Consider the following 21,984-nt stretch of genomic DNA (forward strand, 5'->3'; position numbering starts at 1 on the left):
CTCAGCCGATGTATTTCAACCAATGGACGAAGAGAATGGGCGTTTCCGTTGTTGTCAAACAATCGGGGTTTATGGTTCCGCTTTTCCAGATCTGGTATCATTTCATTAACTGATGCCCTTTAGTTCTGTGATACTCGTTGTATTGGGGCGCTTTTATTGTAGCATGATGGTAGTTCAACAGAGTGAGTCGGTGTAAACCGGGAACATAAAAAAAATGAGAAATGTTAAAGTGTTTGTAATATATTTCTTTTTACACTCTACCACTCTTTCTTCCCAAGTCTCTCTTCCCCCCCTCTCTTTCTCTCTCTCTCTCTCTCTCTCTCTCTCTCTCTCTCTATATATATATATATATATATATATATATATATATATATATATATATATATACATACATATATATATACTAGCAGAAGTACCCGTCGTTGACTGGGTTAAAAAACAGCTTACAGAAAATGGACTGTGATTGATGAAAGTATGATATGTTATGAAAAGGAGGGGCTTGTAAAGAGATAGGTTTTGATACTCAAAAATGTTGCCCTAAGCAAAATATGATGAAAGTAAAGATAATTTTCCCGAAAATATATTTTTTTATATCAACTTTGTTTCCTTTCGTAGCCAAGAGTGACCAACAAAATGATGTTTCCTTAAAAAGAGAAAATGTTATATATATAATAATATAAATATACAAGAAATAAATGTTACCATAGTCAATAAAAGTTACTTTTATGGTATAAAACTTCATTGGTTTGTATTTTTAAGTAGTTTGTACTTTTTATTATTTTTTTGTAGTTTGATATATATATATATATATATATATATATATATATATATATATATATATATATATATATATATATATATATATATGTTGTTTGTTTGGGTTTTAGCGATAGGTTTTGAATGAATTCAATTGTTTACGAACGTGCATTTTTACCTAAATGCGAGTTGGGAATAATTTTCCCTTTAACCAATTTGGTACCCCCACATGGGGAGCGGTATATATATCATTTTTAAAATATAATTATCCACTGACACGTGTTTCGTCGTATACGACTCATTAGAGTGTCTGAATCTAGCGAGATTCGTGGGGGGGGGTCCGATTTCGAATCTCGCTAGATTCAGCCACTCTGATGAGTCGTAGACGACGAAACACGTGTCAGTGGATAATTATATTTTAAAAATAATACATATATATATATTATATTTTAAAAATTATATTTTAAAAATAATATATATATATATATATATATAAAGCTGAAAGTCTGTGTGTGTGTGTGTGTGTGTGTGTGTGTGTGTGTGTGTGTGTGTGTGTGTGTGTGTGTGTGTGTGTGTCTGGTCACGAATAGGCTCCTATATGGTTGACTATTATAGAAAACTGATCACATATAATGATAGAAGATGTATCAAGACACAAGAATGGGTATGTTTGATCTGGCATTATGGTGATTCATTAAAACTGTGGGGTCTGCGTACGCGCCTGGTCCACAAAGTATGGAAATAAAAAATTTAAAAATTAAAAAAAAAAATGTTTACAAGTGTTTTTGATATAGATGTACACAATAATACTTTGGTAAATATGTTTTAACTTAAATAGGGATGGTATAATGAAATTGTGGGGTTTGCGTTCGCGCCTGACCTCCATAGAATGGAAATAGGCACAAACTTTAATTAAGACTTTTCATATCTATCTGCGTAAGTATACTTTAATAATTATGTTTCAGTTTGAAGAAATATGGTATAATAAAATTATGAGGTGTTCGTTCGCGCCTGACCTCAATAGAATTGAAATATGTCACAAAGTTTAACAAGGTTTTTTTAATATAGATCCACAGAATATTGTGATAAGTGTTTCAGTGTCAACAGGTGTGGTATAATGAATTATGGGGTTTATCTATTTTATTTTTACTTTCATCATATTTTGCTTTGGTTTTGATACCCCCAAATTCGAAGCTATCTCTTTACAACCCTTCCTTTTCATAACCTATCATACTTTCATAAATCAGAGTCCATTTTCCGTAGGCTGTTTTTGAACTCAGTCAACGACGGGACTTTTGCTAGTATATATATATATATATATATACGACCGGACAACGCCGTGCAACCATAATTTCATAATGAAAAAGGAAGATGATCCATACGTACCATCGGAGATTACCCTTGCATGAAGATCTAACAGTCTGTTCTCAAGTTTGTTCATTCTCCCATGCAGGTCGTCAACTTTGTTGATGAAAACTGAAAGCTTCTCGTCGAGCACAACGTTTAAATCCGACTGATTGACCACTTCCTGCGCAATAGCTTCACGGGCCACCACTTGGTCTTTGAAGGCCATCTCGATCAGGTGTAGTCTTTGGGCCAGATCTGAAAACACGTGTTTCCATGGACATACGGGCTCGGATGATGGGGCGTTGCAAATATCGTTCGGCGGGGGTGCCTCCACACTTCCCCAACTATAAATCCAGCGAAGGGTGGCTAAAACACCCACAAATGAGAATATTATCCTGCAAAATAGAAAAAAATATTATTACTATTTAGATCAATTACGAGATAAATTGTGTGCGTGTGTGTGTGTGTGCGCGTGTATATATATATGCATACATACAGGGTGACCAAAAAAATTGGGCCCCATTTCTAATTAGGCCTGGTTTCTTAGTGTTTTGTCCGAATAAAATGTAACTGGTCATAACTAGTTTATTATATTCAAACCATCGCATCAACACACTAGGGTCTTTGGCCTTTTTTACTCCGTTGACTGTAAAATGATCAGAAAAACAATTGAATGTCCTCTTTTTTTTGGGGGGGGGGTCACCCTGTATATAAGGCACTTTGTGTCTGTGTCTGTACATGTATGTAGGTTCGTTCCCTATGGTCTCCATAATTCCTGGGTCGTTTTGTTTTGTTTTTTTATTTCACCCAAATGTACTTTATGTATCTGGAAGTTTTCTTAAATATTTTTTGTATCGGAATACCTCCGATATGTATCGAAAATCGATAATGAAAAACATCCACTTAAAGAAGCAGTCCGATTTTGACCAAAGTGCCAAGGTTATAATTTTGTTATAAAAGTTCAGAGAAAAAACTGTTTAAATAAAACGTCTATTTTTATATTTGCTTAAAAACAAGTTACATTTTCTACAGTATTGGGCATCCGTACCTTGAAATTTGTCTGACGTCACTTCAAAACAAAGAAGTTCGACTCTTAACCAAAGCCAAACTTTGTTACAATTCGTGTGATTTTAGAAAAAGTATTTTTAAAACGAGCTAACCAAAGCAAACCAACTCAAATCAAACCAAGATAAACCAAACTAAACTTTGTTGGGCTTAACATGATTCGAGAAAACGTACTTTTATTTTTGCATTGAAGCGTTTCCATATTTCAAAAGATCTTCCCGTTCTTGCCACACACGAAGAGAAAAATCTGGTTCTTCAAAAAGAAAGTTGATTATTTTAAAGAGTTTCGTCGAGTGTCGACAAATCGTCTAAATTACAGTTAAAATAACATCCCAAATGGCCTTTTCATTTTTCGAGAGTTTACAGCAATTACTTGAGATCTACAGCTGGTGTTTTTCTAAGTAGAACTTCGGTGATCTTGCATTAAATTTTGATGCTATGACTTGTTGGATATACTTTTTATTTTGTCTCTTTTTATAAATCTTTTTCGTTCGGTTTTTCTTTTCATACTAGCAGGATTCTTCCCCTCACAATTCTACTTGGAATCTATGAAACGAAACCAAGCTATAAGAAGAAGGAGACAAAACTTATTTAAATTATTCGGACTACACTTCTTATCTGGGGTGTTATTTGCACAACGTTTCGATCGATATAACCTCCGACCTTCGTCAGGTGAAGAGTGTAACGTTACAAGTGAATTTACCAAGTATTTATCTACTACGCCATGGTTCCCCGCCAATTTTCGAGTTCGGCAAGTTAGATCTAAAGTATTTGATATAACATATTATTTTTATTGGAATCCTTAGAAATGATTAGTTTGTATATTTATTTATTTATTTAATTGCGAACTGTTATCTTCATCTTCATAGTTGTTGCTTTCACCACGTTTCAGCCACACACAAAAAAATGCTGAACTAGAACCGTAGAGATTCAACGCCTCTATCCACTACGCCACGGGTCTCGAAGATTGCAGTTGTCTGAAAATAGCGGTTTCAATCCTACCCAAAGCAGGCTAAAGACTTACTTAGCCAAAGGTGGTGAGGTGACAACAACTATGGAAGGCAGTAATTACTGAGAATACACTTAAGATAGTCAGCATTCTTATCCCGTCGCGGTTAACCACTTGAAGAAGGCTAGAGGATAAGTTGGCCGAAACGTGGTAAAAACAACAACTATGAAGATAAGGATAACAGTCTACAAATAAATAAATGTATTTAATACGAGATATGAATTATCCATCCTTACCTCAAAAACTGAGAAACAAAACCATTCATGCATGGAATATTGTTACCACATCTGGGCTGGTGCATTTACCACTAGTCTCGCCCTCTTGGATAAGGTAAAAAAAAAAAGAGTCTTAAATCTAATAAGTCCCACTTTGTCAACTAATCTCCAACCCCTGTCCCGTTGCTACAATGTTGCATCTCTGTGACTGTGTATTTTAATGGAATGTGCTCCGATGAACTCATTGCACTTGTGCTCCCTTGAAGTACATATCCCCGACAAACCCGTTTAGCAACAAAACCACTCCGCTTCACCTTTGAGGTTCCTAAACGCCAGAAAAATTTCTATTCTAATAGTTTCTTCCCTCGAACAGGCTAGACTTTGGAATTCCCTTCTTGCTACCTGCTTCCCTGACAGTACTGATATGCAGTTTAAATTTAACGTAAACCAACATCTTGTTAACCTTTCTTATGCATCGTCATAAACAGTAGCCCCTTGCGTCCAAGTAGCGATATGCCTTGTTAGGGATGAACGTGAGTAAAACATCTTTGTCTCTCTCATACACATTACTGACCTCCCTTCATCTCTTCCTTTCTCTCTCTCTCTCTCTCTCTCTCTCTCTCTCTCTCTCTCTCTTTATTGAATCTTGCCTCCCTTATTTTTTCCTTTAGTTCTCACATGTCATAAGCAAGGTCACTAAGAAAAAGAGGAAAATTGGCTGTTTTCTAGATAGGAATCTACTACTTATCGTTGGATAGTTTTTGACCTGGAAACAGTATTTTAGCTCATTACAGCAAACGGTTTCATGAAAAGAATGTGGTACAATCCAAAGAAAATCTGGATTACTAAGTAGTATAGATGCATACGAAAAAGTCCAATAAAAATTCTAATAATTCAAGTAGTTGAAAGGTAAATTTCAAGTTCCCAATGACTGTACAACAAATGCCCATAGCCCACTCGGGAATGCTGATCACGCTGTGATAATGGTAGAAATCAGCCTAAATTCTCGCCCTAAAACTGAAGACCCACTACTCAAAACAACGAGGTATTACAAAAAGGCTGATTGGGAAGCCATCAGGGAGCTCATCAGAGATGCCCCATGGCAAAATATCTTTACTCTTCCAGCGGAACAGTGTGCAAATGAGACAACTGAATGGTTCAAAACTGCTATTGAAGCACATGTTCCCGCACGGAAATACTATAGCAAGCCCCACTCCCCCCAATGGTTTACTTCTGCTTGTGCAGCTGCCATTTGTCAAAGGCAGCATGCGTTCCGCAGATTCAACCGACATAAGTCCAGCTCAAATAAACAGAAGTTTATAGAAGCTAGAAATAATTGTAAGAGAGTGATAGACACAGCTAAGTCAGATTACTCTGAAACCACCAGAAAGCGCATCGAAGCACAGAAATTAGGAACCCGGGATTTTTGGAAAATCTACAACAGCGTAGTTAATAATGGACAGTCAATTATTCCCCCACTAACAAACAACCATGAGGTTGCTTGCACGGCAACTGACAAGGCTAATCTGCTTGCCAGTCGGTTTGCCTCAAACTCCACACTGAACTCGGTACACCACTCACTCCCTGATTTTCCTCTGCGAACAGACGCCACACTTGACGATTTGAAAATCACCCCTTCTCAGATACATGCTATTATAAAAAACCTAGACACCTCTAAAGCATGTGGACCAGATCTAATCCCGGCTGTGCTATTAAAAAAATGCTCTGCCGAGGTTGCTCCAGTTCTGTCCAAACTTTACAATAAATGCCTTAACGAATCTTGTTTTCCCGACTGCTGGAAAACCGCCTCTGTGGTACCAGTCTTCAAGAATTCTGGTGAAAGAACTGACCCACTTAATTATCGCCCCATTAGCCTCCTCCCGCTTTTCGCCAAAATATTTGAGTCCTTAGTTAATCAAGTCCTAGTCCAGCACCTAACAGCTGCTAAACTCCTGACTGACAAACAATATGGATTCAGGCAAGCCCGTTCAACAGCAGATATCTTAACTGTAGTTTCTGAACGTATATACCGTTCATTGGATAAAACAGGGGAGGGTAGAGCGGTGGCCCTTGATATATCTAAGGCTTTTGACAGGGTATGGCACGATGGTCTTCTAAGGAAAATTAGATCATATGGAATCACTGGAAGAATTCATAACGTAATTAAATCCTTCTTAAGTAATAGAAAAATCAAAGTTATCCTCGACGGACGTACATCCAAACAACATGACATAAATGCGGGAGTGCCTCAGGGGTCTATCCTTGGACCTCTATTGTTCCTGATATTCATAAACGACCTCCCTGATAATATTGTTTCGGAGATGGGTATATTTGCCGATGACACCACTCTCTATAACAGATATGAGGGGAAAACAAATGAACACATATCCAAGAAAATGGCAGAAACACTAGAGGATGACCTCCAATCCGTAGTGGAATGGGGACAAAAATGGTTGGTCTCATTCAATGCTGCTAAGACTTAGCTTGTTTCCTTCAATAACTACAAGAAACCTTCTCTACCACCAATAGCAATGGCCAAGAACACATTGCCTGAAAGTACTTCTTTTAAACTCCTCGGCCTAACGTTTACAGGGAATATGAACTGGAATAGATACATTGAGAGCATTGCCAAGGCTGCTGCAAGGAAGGTTGGCTCCCTCTACCGTGCTAGAAAACTACTTACGCCTGCCAGTATCCTATACCTCTATAAGGCAACAATTCGCCCATGTATGGAGTACTGTTGTCACATCTGGGCTGGTGCATCTGCTGCTTGTCTCTCGCTCCTGGACAGGGTTCAAAAAAGAGTCGCCAACCTGATAGGTCCTTAACTGTCATCTAGGCTTCAACCTCTGTCCCATCGACGAGATGTTGCATCCCTCTGCCTGTTCTACAAATACTTTAATAGTGAATGCTCTGACGAACTGCAAACACTTGTACCTCCCCGACGTAACTACCCCCGGCAAACCCGACAAGCTACTAAGTCTCATCCCTTTACAGTAGAGATCCCTAGGTGCAAGAAAGCCTTTTACTCCAATAGTTTCTTCCCCAGAACTGCGGGTCTTTGGAACTCCCTTCCGGGATTCTGCTTTCCCAACTGCAATGATATGCAGAAGTTCAAGTGTAATGTTAACAAACATCTTTCTACTCTTCTCCCTTCATAATGACCCCGCAAATTAATTCCCTAATAGTAGCTCCCTACTTCAAAGTGGCACTGTGCCTTGTTTGGGGTGAAAATTGAATAAAAAAAAAATAAAAAAAATGTGAAGATGACATCCTAAGATTGAGGTAGAAGAATTTTCCACCGAAAAAGGATACAAAATAAAAATTTAAAAAAAACTGGCTTCCCGGCGAGAGAGAAAAATCCCATATGCTCCCATCGGTCGGGGAAAATGAAACAAAATTTGGATTGAAACACATTTTTCAACTTTTCTTCAACGAGACTGAACTTCCTTTGGGATATAATTTTAACGTATACATTTCTGCACTATCAACTTTCATACAAATCTGACTTCTTTCATAATTTTTCGCTTTCAAGTCATGTGCCAACATGCAAGGTTTATAGCTTGTCTATGAATATCATTTTGCTAACTACTTTCCTCCTAGGATAAGAACCATTCTTTGAAACTCCGTGGAATAAGGAAAATTTTAAAGTTTTTAACCTGTATTTTTTGTCGAATAATAAATTTGTTGCAAATTATAATTTACCGAGTTTAAATTCAATGTTTTCTTTTCCGAAAAATATATAAATGTTTATATCTTTTCTGTATTTATCTCCTACGTGTCGACGTGTAGGAATACAAAATGTCTTTAAAAAAAAATGTTTCTTTCAAAAGCACGTATTTTTGACCGATCCTTCGGTCTTCATCAGTGTGAATATATATATATATATATATATATATATATATATATGTGTGTGTGTATGTGTGTGTGTGTGTGTTTGTGTGCGTGTGTGTGCGTGTGTGTTTATGTGTGTGTGTGTGAATATATATATAGAGAGAGAGAGAAGGAAAGAGAGAGAAAGAGAGGGAAAGAGAGAGAGGGGGAGGGAGAGAGATGTTATTTGTTCTTGTTTTTGCGATACGTTTTGAATGAATTCAATTATATACGAAAGTGCATTTTTACCTAAATGCTAGTTGGGAATAGTTTTCCCTTTAACCAATTTGGTACACCTCCCATATGGGGAGCGGAATATATATTGTTTTTAAAATATAATTATCGACTGACACGCGTTTCGTCGTCTACTCTGATGAGTCGTAGACGACGATACACGTGTCAGTGGATATTTATATTTTAAAAACAATGTGTGTGTGTGTGTGTGTGTGTGTGTGTGTGTGTGTGTGTGTGTGTGTGTGTGTGTGTGTGTGTGTGTGTGTCAGAGATGAAGACGGCGTAGGAAGGTTTCTTTTGCCTTTTGTTTTTGTTTTTTTTTCCTTCAATAATTATGCGATGTTTAATCAATACTTATCATGACAGATCGCCTTTTGAAAGCAATTGAGTTGAAAACGATATTCGATACTTTGGCTTCTTGTATTCCGACAAGTTGGATTCATAATTTCCGTCAATGAACGAAGAATGTTCAAAGAAAAGAGGCTTTGTTCTCGTCACAGAATCATTGCAACGTATCCTAGCAACGAATTCTCGTCTTGCGCCATTGCATAGCATCGGATGAAGAGAAAGTGAAGAAAATGGGAACGTTTTGTTGTCTTTTATTATGTCACATTTGACCGGAAGTTGTGGGAGTACACATGACCTGTACACGCATGCGCTCTTGTGTGCATTTCCTCCGAATATATTTAATTATATTGGAATATGCCACAAAACTAGTAATGTGCTGTTCCTGATAAATTTGTCACATTGAAATCATTTGGAAGTACCATGTGTTGTATGTGTTCTCTGATTATCTCGATATTGCTTACAGTCGTCCTGGACTTCCCTTGCCACTAGAATCCTGACTCAGGAGAGAAGTGGTTAGTTATTACTAGGGCTACGACAACAGCATATTCTTTTCATTGTTTTGACTTTCGATGATATCCGACACAGTTAGATACAATGAATCAACCTAGAAACACATCACTCTATATAAAAACACATAAGATATCAATGGATATATACCTGAGAATCAAAACAAGAAAAAGAATATGCTGTTGTCATAGTCCTTGTTATTACACAACCCTTGCCTTACGATTTAACGCGTGTCAGCCATCTTCCTTCTAGGATCAAATAGTCTTCTTCATTTCGACGGACAAACATCTAAGTCCATCTATACGAAAATATATTTGTTTAATACAAATATGTTTTTTTTTTATTGTTTTAAAAGAAAATTTTGCTTTATATTTGTATCTTTTTTTTAATCGTAAAAATGTTTCTTTATAATTATTACTAATGGGACGATTCCTATATTTTTCTTATTCTGAGTTAATTTGCGATTCCGATATAGGTATAAATACACTTATACGGGGACGTACATTATGCGATTAGATATTTCTGTAGATAGATTTTTTCTTTTCTTCTTTCTGCGTAATATAATAAAAATACTGATTTGATAAACGCATTGTGACATTCCCATTTCTATTTTTCACTTTTTTTTTATTGCATTTTCACCCCAAACAAAGCTCGGTGCGCAAGTAGAAGTAAACCATTGAGGAAAGTAGGGTTTGCTATAGTGGAGGGACATGTTTCAAGTGCCGCTTTGAACCATTCGGTGGTCTCATTTGCACACTGTTCTGTAAGAAAGGAAAATATATTTCCTCATGGTGCAGCTCTGATAAGATCCCTAATAGCTTCCAGTTCAGCTTTCTTATAGTACCTTGTCGTTTTGAGTAATGGCTCTTCAACTTTGGGTTGGGAATTTAAGGTGATTTCTACCATTATTCCAGCGTGATCAGCGTTCTCGAGTGGGCTATGGGAATTCGTTTCACAATCATCGGGAACTGTAGTCAGAAATAGATTTAGAAGTCGTTTATGGGAGCGTAACTGTGAGTGATAGGGAATGAGATACAGAAAAGCTATGTGTTATGCTACCAGCTGCATCTATGTAAGTAGAGAAACCCAGCCAATTGCTGTGGTGGACATTAAAGTCACCAAATACATGTACTTGTGAACTAATACCATGTGCCAGTTTTTAATTATTTGCCATTTTACCTGTGCCATTTTACCTACATGCACCATTTTAACGTGCCATTTCTTCCGTTATTATCTGTATTCGTTACTATATAAAGATTTGAGTTTTACTGGTAGTTTAAAAGCAATAAACATTTATTAGTGGTAGTACCAGCAATAGAAAATGAAACTAAAATAATAATAATAGTAAAAATAAAAAAAAAATAATTTATAGAATCGTTTTTGGAATCGGAAAATAGACACAATTTTTCGATACTATTTCAATACCCCAAAAGTTTTGCAAAAATGAAGACAACAAAATATAAAATGAGAACATAATATTTCCTTATGTATTACAATTGTTTCGTAACTATTTGGACAAATTTAAACATTAAATTATTTTAAAATATTTTTAAAATAGCTACTCTTCAGACACTAAAATCCATTTGTCATATATATATATATATATATATATATATATATATATATATATATATATGTGTGTGTGTGTGTGTGTGTGTGTGTGTGTGTGTGTGTGTGTGAATATATTAATTATCTCCTATTTTAAGGGAACAAACAGTTTGAACTCACCTAGTTCATCCTCATTTTATTTTATTATTTCTTTCCATATTTTTTCGATTCTGTTCAAATTGAGTAAGTATCCCAGTTTCGTATTATTTTTTTAGATGATATTTCTACAATCTAAAAACAAGTTAAAACGCATAATATATTTGAAAAATGGGAATAAGTTACATGCCATTTACCTCCCTTTGAAACTCTCTGGTAATTATTAGCCAAAATTTTTATTTTTGCTATTTTCATTAAAAAAAAAAATGCTTTTTTAATAATATTTTTCTACCTCATGTTTTTGTTTGTTTGTTTTTTTTAAATAATTTTTGCATATATTACTGTAACACAACGGTTAAGTAGAAATCATTGGTTTGCCTTGAAATTCAATGGTAACTTTTCGAATTTCGCTATTACAGTGTATTTGAACCGATAAACCATTTTAAACCAAGTAATTATGTCACTAGCCAGAGGTTCCCTTTTTGGGAGAGTTAGATTTTCCCCATGTCGAGAACCGACCATGCGTTTAAGCCTGCATTCTTGGGAAGGCAAGTAATATACTATAATTTCTCTCTCTCTCTCTCTCTCTCTCTCTCTCTCTCTCTCTCTCTCTTTCTCTCTCTCTCTCTCTCTCTCTCTCTCTCTCTATTTATTTTTTTCTCTGTCTCACCCAAATATTCGTTCCTTTACGTGCAAGTCAACATCGTGAAGTATTATTTATTTAGTTCTGTTATTTATTTATTTTTATTTTATTTTATTTTATTTTTTTTTTTTTGCGTTCACTTTTACTTTTATTTTGCTTTACTTATTTATTTTGTTTCTTATTTTTTTATCAATAATCTCCCCTTGTTTTTGCTGATGACATCGCCAAAGTCCGTCTAAATCCGGGACTGAAAAACACATGCACGCACATATGCACAAACACACACACACACACACACACACGCACACACGTTAACGCAAAAACATGGCGTACTAAACAAATAAAACTCATTTACATTTAGATTAGTTCTTTTTCTTTTTCTTTCTTTTATCTTTTTATTTTTTTATTTTTTCTTGATTTGTTATTTTTGTTTTCTTATTGACTTGACATGGATATATTTTCAACGAATGTCACCGGTCATCCCGTCCTTTAACCCTGCTAAATTCTCAGTTCAAAACGTTGACAGCTGATTTCATGCTTTCTAACCAATAAAATAACCATCAACGTCTCTTTTCTGTGCGCCAATTCAAAAGAACCAATTGTTTTTTGACACGTTCTACTATGTACGACAAATGAAGGCACGACAAATGTACGACAATGAACAGCAACTGCTCCTGCTGGTTCTCTATCCGTGTGATATTTAGGCGCGACATTCGAGCAACCTGGAATTCTTGTGTCAAGAACAATAAGAAGCAACCGATTTTAATTTAGACTAGCGACGGGCAAAATAAAGGTGGAGGTGTAAGGTTTGTTTTAACGGGGCCTCATTTTAAAAATCTACCAAAAATCAAGTAATTTTCCAATCAATACGAAAATTTCACCGAGTATTAAGAGAAAAATGAACTTTATAAAAGCGTGACCCAATCAGCCACGATGACAAGAGATTACCCAAGGAGAGCTGAATTAGAGCTATGCCTCAAAAGGGGGCCAGAGAGAGATGAATTAGAACTTTTTTTATTTTAATGGCAAATCCCGGAGGATAACAGGGGACCTTGTCGGTTGGAAAGAGAGATGGCTTTGTTGCCGATGTGAAATTTATTTGCTTTGTAAAGAAAAAATAAAGTCGAAAATATTAAACAATATTTCTATGAAAAGTGATTCATTGGAACTATCTAGCCATAGTTTAGTCTAGCTATGTTTTTTGAAGTTCAAAGGTCACAGCCGAGAGTGTCAGCAGGTGCATAAGGAAATCGTCGAGAGGACATTTTGTTTTGTGGAAAGTTACCTAATTGGCGTGTTTGGGGGCGGTGACTAATTATCCAATCAAGGCGAGCCAGAGTGTAGCGTGGCGAGCCAGGATTGGTTGGATAGGAAACGCCATCTTGGCCAGACGCCACCCACTCGTTCCATATATAAGGAGCTGCAGAGCAAGAAGAATCACTTGGAGGTCAGGTTTTTTGAAAAATCTGGAGTTTTGAGGAGACGGTCCACCGCCCCACACCCCAATACGGGCGAAAATACTCGCCCTTTGACCGATTGATAAGCAAGGAATCGGTTGTAAAAATATAAAAAGGCTTCGTTTGAATATTAGCGACGACTAACAGAAAATAGAGAAAATATAATCGATATTTTGATTTTATTTTTCCTGTTAAAAATTGTACATGATTATATTTATTTTTTTCTTGTGAATAATTTATACGAAAACTACAGTAGTAGCAAATTTTAATGCATAGACATACATATGTTTGAGAAATCTAACAAATATTAAATAATAGTTAGATTTTCATGAAATTTTCCATTCTTATTCATCTTGGAATTGATTTATAATTAAAATGCAGTTTTTGTAAAATATATGAGAAGAAATTTTTGTTCCGTGCCCTCCATATTTAATTTTACGAAATCTGAAAAAAGTATATTATAATTGCGCAACATTTCAATATGTAATAAAGCTAAAGAGTTAAAAATAAATGCTAATTTTATTTTTATGCATAAAATGTTCTTTTTTTATTTACTTGCTTATTTGAAATTCGTAAATAGAAAGTAGAAATAAATTCAATATTTTATGTTTTGTAAATAAATTATGTTATTTCTCAATAATATATAATATAATCAGTTGAATTGCAAAGGGAAAAAAATTATTATTTAAACAAAATAAATAAATAATTTAAATTCCGAATGATCAGTTTTAAAAAGAGAATTTATAGTAAGTTTTTACAATTTTTTTAAATATTTTAATATGATATCAAAATGATTATTGCCATCTTTGAAATATTGAATTCAACATTAGTTTTAAGATATGTCAATTGTAAAAAATATTATGTAATTGTAAAAGTGTTAAAAATAAATATTATGTAATTGTAAAAATATTATGTAAAATATGTTTTTTAATTATATTTCACTTTTTGTGTATTCTAACCCTTTTTGCTTAGAAGCTTAACGTATGTGAAATATAATAACAGAGCATATATATGCTTCTAATTTGCAGAAACGAACGAATCAGTTTCAAAATCTGCAGCAGCATCCCCCATCTTCCACATCATTGCCATTTTTTTTCTTTCTAAGCAAATAATTTCTCATTTTTCTGACGAAAACAGTCGGTATTGACATAATAATAACTGATTGTTTCTGCGTAACGAAACAGATCTGTAAAAATGTACCGAAATTTTAACATGCTGGAGGGGCTGTATTGCATTAAAAACAAATATTTGGATTTCGGAATGTAACTATACTGTTAAAATAGACGTTTTTTTTTGTTGTTTTGTTTTTTGTTTTTTGTCTATTAATTCTATTTTCGATCCTTTCCAACTTACGAATACTTTTGGCGGGAACTGGCTGATATAATCACCATATTTATTATAAGTTCGAGTACTTTTCAATCCTTCATGATTCATCGTCAAGGATAAATTAATATACCTGGTTTTAAACAATTTATAAAGTTGTTGTTTTTTTTCGTATTGGGTAATTACTTGAAAAATACTCGGACTTATGATAATTATGATGATTACTAGGGCTAGAACAACAACATATTCTTTTCATTGTTTTGACTCTCGAGTGTGTATCCGTTGATATCTTATATGCTGTAATATAGTGGTGTGGTTCTCGGTTGATTAACTGTGTCTAACTATGTCGGATATATACTCGAGAGTCAAAACAATGAAAAGAATATTCTGTTGTCATACAACCCTAGCTAGTGATTACATCAGCCAGTTCCCGCCAGAAGTGAAGACTGTTCGCCGGAAGTTGGAAAGGATCGAAAATAGAATTAATAGACAACAAACGTCTATTTTATTTAATGAAATATTCTATAGAGAAAATATGCTGCCTAAATACACACACACGCGCACACGTATATATATATTTGCGTATATTTTTATCTGTATATGTGTGTATGTTTGTATATGTATATATGTGATGTGTATGTGTGCTTATAGCTGTATTTGTGTATATAATAAAGAGCGCCTTAATTACAAGTATTATAGGGTTTATGTGTCTTCTTTCACCTTCTTTTCCTCCCTTTCTTCTCTCCCTGTCTCTAATTCTTTATTACCTTTGTTCTTGTGATTTCCCTCTCCTAATCCACCTCCACCCCACTTTCTTTCCCCCCCCTCTCTATCTCTCTATGTATCTATCCAGATCGGATACGAACGAACCGTTGCCTTTCAAGAAACGGAGCTTCTAATTAGCAGAAACGAACGACTCAGTTTCCGAATCTGCATCAGCATCCCCTCGCTTTTCTACATCATCGCCATATCTCCCACCCGATTCGCCAACAAATCAAACTCGCTGATCATCCGCATCAAATCAGCACTGATTAGATTTAGTCTTCATGATTAAAGCTGTCGGCTTCCAATTGTTGAATAAACGCTGTGCCCTGACATGATGCTCGTAGACGTATTATTCTCTTCTGGAGCAAAAAAAAAAAATATAAACGAGAAAAACCGATGCTCAAATGAGAATCATTTCAAGCGTAACAAACGCGTTGGATGTCATCATCCCCCGCCAAAAGTGCCTTTCTTTCTCTGTCTTTTATTTTAAACAAGTACTTCCTTAATTTAAAACAATTATTCGTTTCGTTTTCTTTTTGTGTTTGTTTTTTGTTTTCATTTTTGTTGATTTTTGTTTATTTATTTTTACACCTGATGAACTTTTGCTTATCTTTAGAGATGCAGCATCAAACAGGGAGGTAATGGTGGCTAAGTGTTTATATAGGTTTTGTATTTATTATTATAAAGCAAATACTCTATTGATTATTATAGTGTGCCCAATATAAAGTAGTGATTTGAAAAGTTTAAAAATTACTTGCATGCCATCAGATCGAAACCAAAACATATAACTCTCCAGAGTTAGTCGTTACCGTTTACACCATCGGCAGATGAAAAAGAAAACGTTAAAATTTAACCAACTTTAACGGATAAATGTATATTTGCAAATGCGTACAAGAGCATTTTATGTACACTTACGCCTGCCAAGTCGCCTTTGTTTTTCAATTTTGACTCCTTTGACTATTTTTACCGATTAAAGACCAAATCGAATTTGTTCTACAAATCTAAATGCCCTATACATGTCAAGTTTTAAGTCTGTAGACCAAAAATTGACAGAATAAATCGGTAGAGACCGTTCATCAGGCAGACAAACAGACATGATATAATATATATATTGATATAATATATATGTGTGTGTGTGTGTGTGTGTGTGTGTGTGTGTGTGTGTGTGTGTGTGTGTGTGTGTGTGTGTGTGTAGCAGTATCAGAATTTTGGGGGAATTTTCAGCCGAGTCGCCATTTTGAATAGACACCTATATTTCTATCAGATTTTAATAATATGAAAACGTAATTTAAACCCGAAAATTTTATTTCAATAAAACGAGCAAAGACCAAATTTTAATATCATAAAAGCTTTAATAGAGAAATAAACAATTTTATTTATTTTTCCTTCGATTTCTTCACTTAACATTACACGGATTGTCGATTAACATATTACTTGAATCTTACGATAATTATTTTAACCGCAAAATAAAGAACTTACCTGGTTAATGAGTAAGATATGCTTTCTTTTAATCTTCCTGTATGAGAATTTATTCATATTTATGTATTATAATCCATGTATTTTTTAAATGGAAGGATTTTTCCAACACACATCGCGACAACGCGTGTCTTTCAAGAAAGTTGTAAAGACACCGGAAGTGAAAATTATAACTTACTTATGTACGGAAGCCTATAAGTGTAAAAAAAAACACTAATTCAGAAACCTTAATAATCTCGATATTGGATTATATTCCTTCAAATTTTCCACTTTTAAAGGTTTTCGGAGGCGCTGAAAACGGAAATAACCATTTATATATACGGCAAACGAAACTAGTAGTTTCCAAGATAAAAATTTTACAAATGGTCACAAAGTGGGGGGTCACTTTTCTATAATGATGTGACGTCAAATGGGCACCCACTTTATGGCCACATTGCAATGAACAGATTTGGCCGTAGTTTTAAAGGAATTTTCGAGGGTGGCTTCATATTGACCCTATATGAATAAAGGGAGATAACATCGTCCTTTTTTTATGTTGGCGCCTTTACGCTATCGTACATGAAAACTGGGATTTTTCATTTTTGCATTTACACGGATTACGAAATGACGAAGATATGCAATGTTATTTTTTTTTTTAATATCTTAAAGAAATACCTGAATTTTTTATTTAGTATACTATAAATCTGCATTATCGGGTTTCGTCTTTTTTTATATATATCGAAAAAAAGGAAACCAGGAATTAAATATAAAAATATACACTGACCGACCATTAATGACTGGAAAATTCTAAACAAAAATTAAGCTTCCACGTAAAAAAAAAAAAAAAAAAAAAAAAACACGTGGTTATCGAAAAAAAAAGGATTTACATTTTGGACTTTACCGGTAAATTTACAGATAAGTGATATTTTTTTTGTTGTTTTAAATTTGAGTATTTTATTTATTCATGTTTTATCTTCAATTTGTGATATATAAAACGTGCCAACCAAAATTAATTATTAAAATTCTCATAGACATTCCAAAATGGGGGGGTGAATTCATAAAACAACGTTTGTCTAAAATATTATATTTAGTTTATCGGAAAGAGCATAAAATTTTACATTCACCCTGAAAAAAACGTAACAATTGAACGAATAGGAAAATTTTGATAGATTTTTAAAGTTTAAAAATTGAAAAATATTCATCTCATAAAAATCAATTGATTTCATTACGTAACAAAATGGCTCCCAGAGCGCACGCACGCACTTTGTAAACGCTGTTTTTTAAACAATGAAAAATAATATTTCTATTATTTTTTTAAACAACTTAAATAGTTTATTTTGGAAGCATATTCTATAAAGAAAATAAATAACCCACTTTAGAAAGAGAAATTACGAGTTTTCTATATTTTATTCGCAGTTTTCTGTTAGGGGTGTCAAAAATTCCCCCAAAATTCTGATACTGCTAGTGTGTGTGTGTTCCCTATGTTAGAAATAAGTGTTTTATGTAAAATTTACTAACAATAAAATAATAATAATAGTAGTAGTAGTAGTAGTAGTAGTAGTAGTAGTAGTAGGAGTAGTAGTATCAGCAGCAGCAACTTCCTAACAATTTAAAGATACTTTATGCCAAATTTAGTGCCATTGTAAATAATAGTTCTGGAGTTTATTAATTTTTTATTACTTTTTGTTAGTGTTTATGTTCTTATTATTGTTGTAGTAGTAGTAGTAGTAGGAGGAGGAGGAGGAGGAGGAGGAGGAGGAGGGTAATTTTTACCCACTTATACTATAACACAGTTCATGCAAATGTTGATGCAATTCCGAACAAAGTCCAAAAACTTCTGTTTTTCATGTTTGTTTTTTGTTATTTTTTGTTGTTGAAATAATAGTAGCAGTAGTAGTAGTAGTAGTAGTAGTAGTAGTAGTAGTAGTAGTAGTAACAAACCTTTATGGAACACCTTTATATGCCATATTAGGTGAAAATCATGAGAGTCCTAGAGCTTATAAATTTTATTTTATAGTAGTAGTAGTAGTAGTAGCAGTAGTAAAAGTAGTGGTAGTAGGAGGAGGAGTAGCAATTGCAGGGGGATCTGAAGAATCTTCCTTTCAATTTTTTTTTTGTATTTTCGTTTATTTTTGTTCTCCCCCTCCCCCCATTTTTTCAGCGGATTATTACCGAATTGTCACTAGTCTACCAGATTACTAATATATATATATATATATATATATATAATTATTTTTTTACTATAATAATATATATGTGTGTGTGTGTGTGTGTGTGTGTGTGTGTGTGTGTGTGTGTGTGTGTGTGTGTGTGTGTGTGGTGCTCATTTTCTAATGCAACGTTCTGGTAAACCGATCATCCATTTTAGTCCAAATTTCGCGACTTTTTTAAAATAGGCTAGCCTTTATGTTTAAATTTCGCTTTTTAAAATAATATTTTTTAAAAAAAAGCTAAACAGTTTTAAAAAAGCTAAATTCGCAAAATTTGGACTAAAAACGTATAGTTGTTCTAAAATTGGGTGATCGATTTACTAGAACGTTGCATTAGAAACCAAACACCCCCTACAAATATTTAGATATTGACTTTTTTCATTTCTTTTTTTTTTAATAATCTGATAAATGAGTGCCCGTTTGATAATAATTCGCTGAAAAAAAATGAAAAAATGATGAAAATTTAAAATAAAAAAATAGAGATTCTTCAGGGCTGCTCAATTCCCTATTACACGCCCAAAATCTTAATGTTTCTTCATGCCATATCTATTATAATCTTATCGTTATACAGACACATGAATTATGAACAGATTTATCCAAATAGAAATATTAATATGGACGCTAATCACATGAACTTTGACATGTTCACGCTTTACATGTTGGCATTACCTTTTTTTTAACTATGTTTCGCTAATATTTTTGGTTCGTTTGTTTGTTTTGTATTTATTTTAGAGAGGGCTCAAAATCTGCGGTAAAATCTGCGGTTACATTTAAATACACAACTTCACTCACCTCGTGACGAGTTTAGTATCGCCTGGCTTTTGGTTCCTCGTGAACCTACATGTATACGTCATCAATCTAGAAAAGTAAAGGTTGATTTTCTTCTCTGTTTTCAACTGCTTTTTACAGACATCACTCTTGTCGTCAATAATGGCGCCCGTCCCCTTGGCAGCGTTTGTAATTTGAAATACCGGCCTTGGAATGGCGGACAGAAAGCCGTGTGTCGTACTTGCGACACTGAAACCAGGACTCATCTTTTGCTTTCGTGGGGGAAAAAAAAGAAGTTCTTACAACTCCGTCATTCGTCGTAAGTATCCTCACCGCAACTAGACAATACGTCACTCTCTAAGTGTCTATCGTTCTTAAAGCATGTCACGTGATCAAGTGGTTTGAGTTGCATATTTCTTATTTTAATGACCACGGACAAGAAAAGGTTAAGTGACCATTGCCACCACATAAGGCAGCTGAAAGCCGAATAAGAGAAGCGTTATCTCCATTTTCACACAAAATAGTGAAGACCTAATATTACACCAAAGATACTTAGCATAATGGTGGAAATTTAAAAAAAAGTGTTTTATATATATATATATATATATATATATATATATATATATATATATATATATATGTGTCTGTATAAATATATGTATATAAAAATGTATATATATATATATATATATATATATATATATATATATATATAAGTGTTGGGACGATTATTGGAATCGGAATCGGGAATCGAAACTTTTGGGGGGATCGAAATCGGAAAAATTTGTGCATATTTTCCAATGCCAAAACGATACTTTTAATTTCCTTTTTTATTTGATTCTGTTTTAAAAAATTCCAATGCTGGTAGTAATGAAAAAATAATGAATATTTAATGATTTTAATTTACCAGTAACGCTGAAATCTATAGATCATCCATAAGTTTATGTTTACGTTTGAGAAAATGTGAGTACATTACACACATGTCTTTATGGTAATCGGGAAAAATAGCAACTTTATAGTCAAATATTTAGAGATTTATGGAAGATCAGAATCGGAATCGGTAATTGTATCGGAATCGGTAAAAATATTAAAATTGTCCCATGACTAATATATATATATATATATATATATATATATATATATATATATATATGTATGTATATAGCCAGTAGAGTTTAGTTTCCTAGAAGTACATCCAATGAAACAGTATGTGTCTACCAAAATAGTGCTCAATGAGTGAACAGAGCAGGTATATTAATTTTATTTATACAAACATTAATGGCTACATATGTGCATACATGTTTCTGTAATCACCAAACAAAAAAAAAAGAATGAATGAAAGTAAGGAATGAAGGGTGAATGAAAGAAAAGGGGATAAGGAAATTAGGGAGAATAAATAAAGATGAAGGTAAGTACTACAATATATAAGCTTGTATACTCAATTTGTATAACCTAAATACTCTGATTTCTGTCATGTGTTATCATATATTATTATTGTATCGTTATACATCTTATGTATATCTGCCTAACCATCGAAAGAGTGCTTGCTTAATATGAAGATAGGCCTATGAACTTCATGCTGAATTCAATATAAATTTTTACGTAGTATAAATTTTTACGGAAAAAACCTACAACTTAGGAAAATGTAACAAGCGGGTGGGGCCATGAATTATAACTATGCGTGTGGAGTTTGATAGAAAAAGGGAATTTATATAGTAAATGTATTCATGTCTGTTTCTACTTTAGATGTATCATTTGGTGGCAGGGTACATGTGTATATATATATATATAGGTCTATATTTGTGTGAGTATGTATGTATAAGTGTATTTTATGTATGCATGTATGTTTGTATATTTATATATATGTATCTATATATCTGTGTGTATGTTTGTATATGGATGTATTTGTATGTGTGTATGTATGTATATGTATGTATATGCATATATATTTCTGAACTATTAGAATAGGTTGTTTCGTATATGATTGTTGTAACAATATAGATTACAAGAATGTATGGATGTCCGAATGTTGTTTATATGTATGTTATATATGTATGTATGTGTGTATATGTGTATCTATATATGTATATATATATGTATATATATGTGTATGTATGTGTGTATATGTGTATATATATATATATATATATATATATATATACCCGTCTGGAGTGTAGTAGCATACTATTGCATATATGAAGGGGTTTGTCTCTGTATGTCTGTATGTGTGTGTGTATATATGCGCGGGTGTAGCAAAGTGTAGGCATTTATAAGTATATTGATATATTAATATGTATAGGTACGT

The 21,984-nt window shown here is 33.8% G+C and overlaps 1 protein-coding gene across 4 annotated transcripts in view; it reads right to left on the bottom strand.

The window, feature by feature from the left end:
* The window catches only part of LOC145248290 (uncharacterized), a 261,627-nt gene that overhangs the window by 151,378 nt on the left and 88,265 nt on the right, over positions 1-21,984 (bottom strand). For 2 of the 4 annotated variants that reach the window (XM_080110167.1, XM_080110166.1), the window contains exon 2: positions 2,143-2,498. In XM_080110167.1, coding sequence (XP_079966293.1) covers positions 2,143-2,498 — 356 coding nt within the window. Of the gene's footprint in view, positions 1-2,142; positions 2,499-19,703; positions 20,056-21,984 lie in introns of those variants that run through there. The other 2 variants (XM_080110164.1, XM_080110165.1) reach the window with 2 other exon arrangements.

This window comes from Euprymna scolopes, chromosome 26, assembly GCF_053919585.1.
Source record: "Euprymna scolopes isolate OS-2025 chromosome 26, ASM5391958v1, whole genome shotgun sequence".
NCBI classification, from domain to species: Eukaryota; Metazoa; Mollusca; class Cephalopoda; order Sepiida; family Sepiolidae; genus Euprymna; species Euprymna scolopes.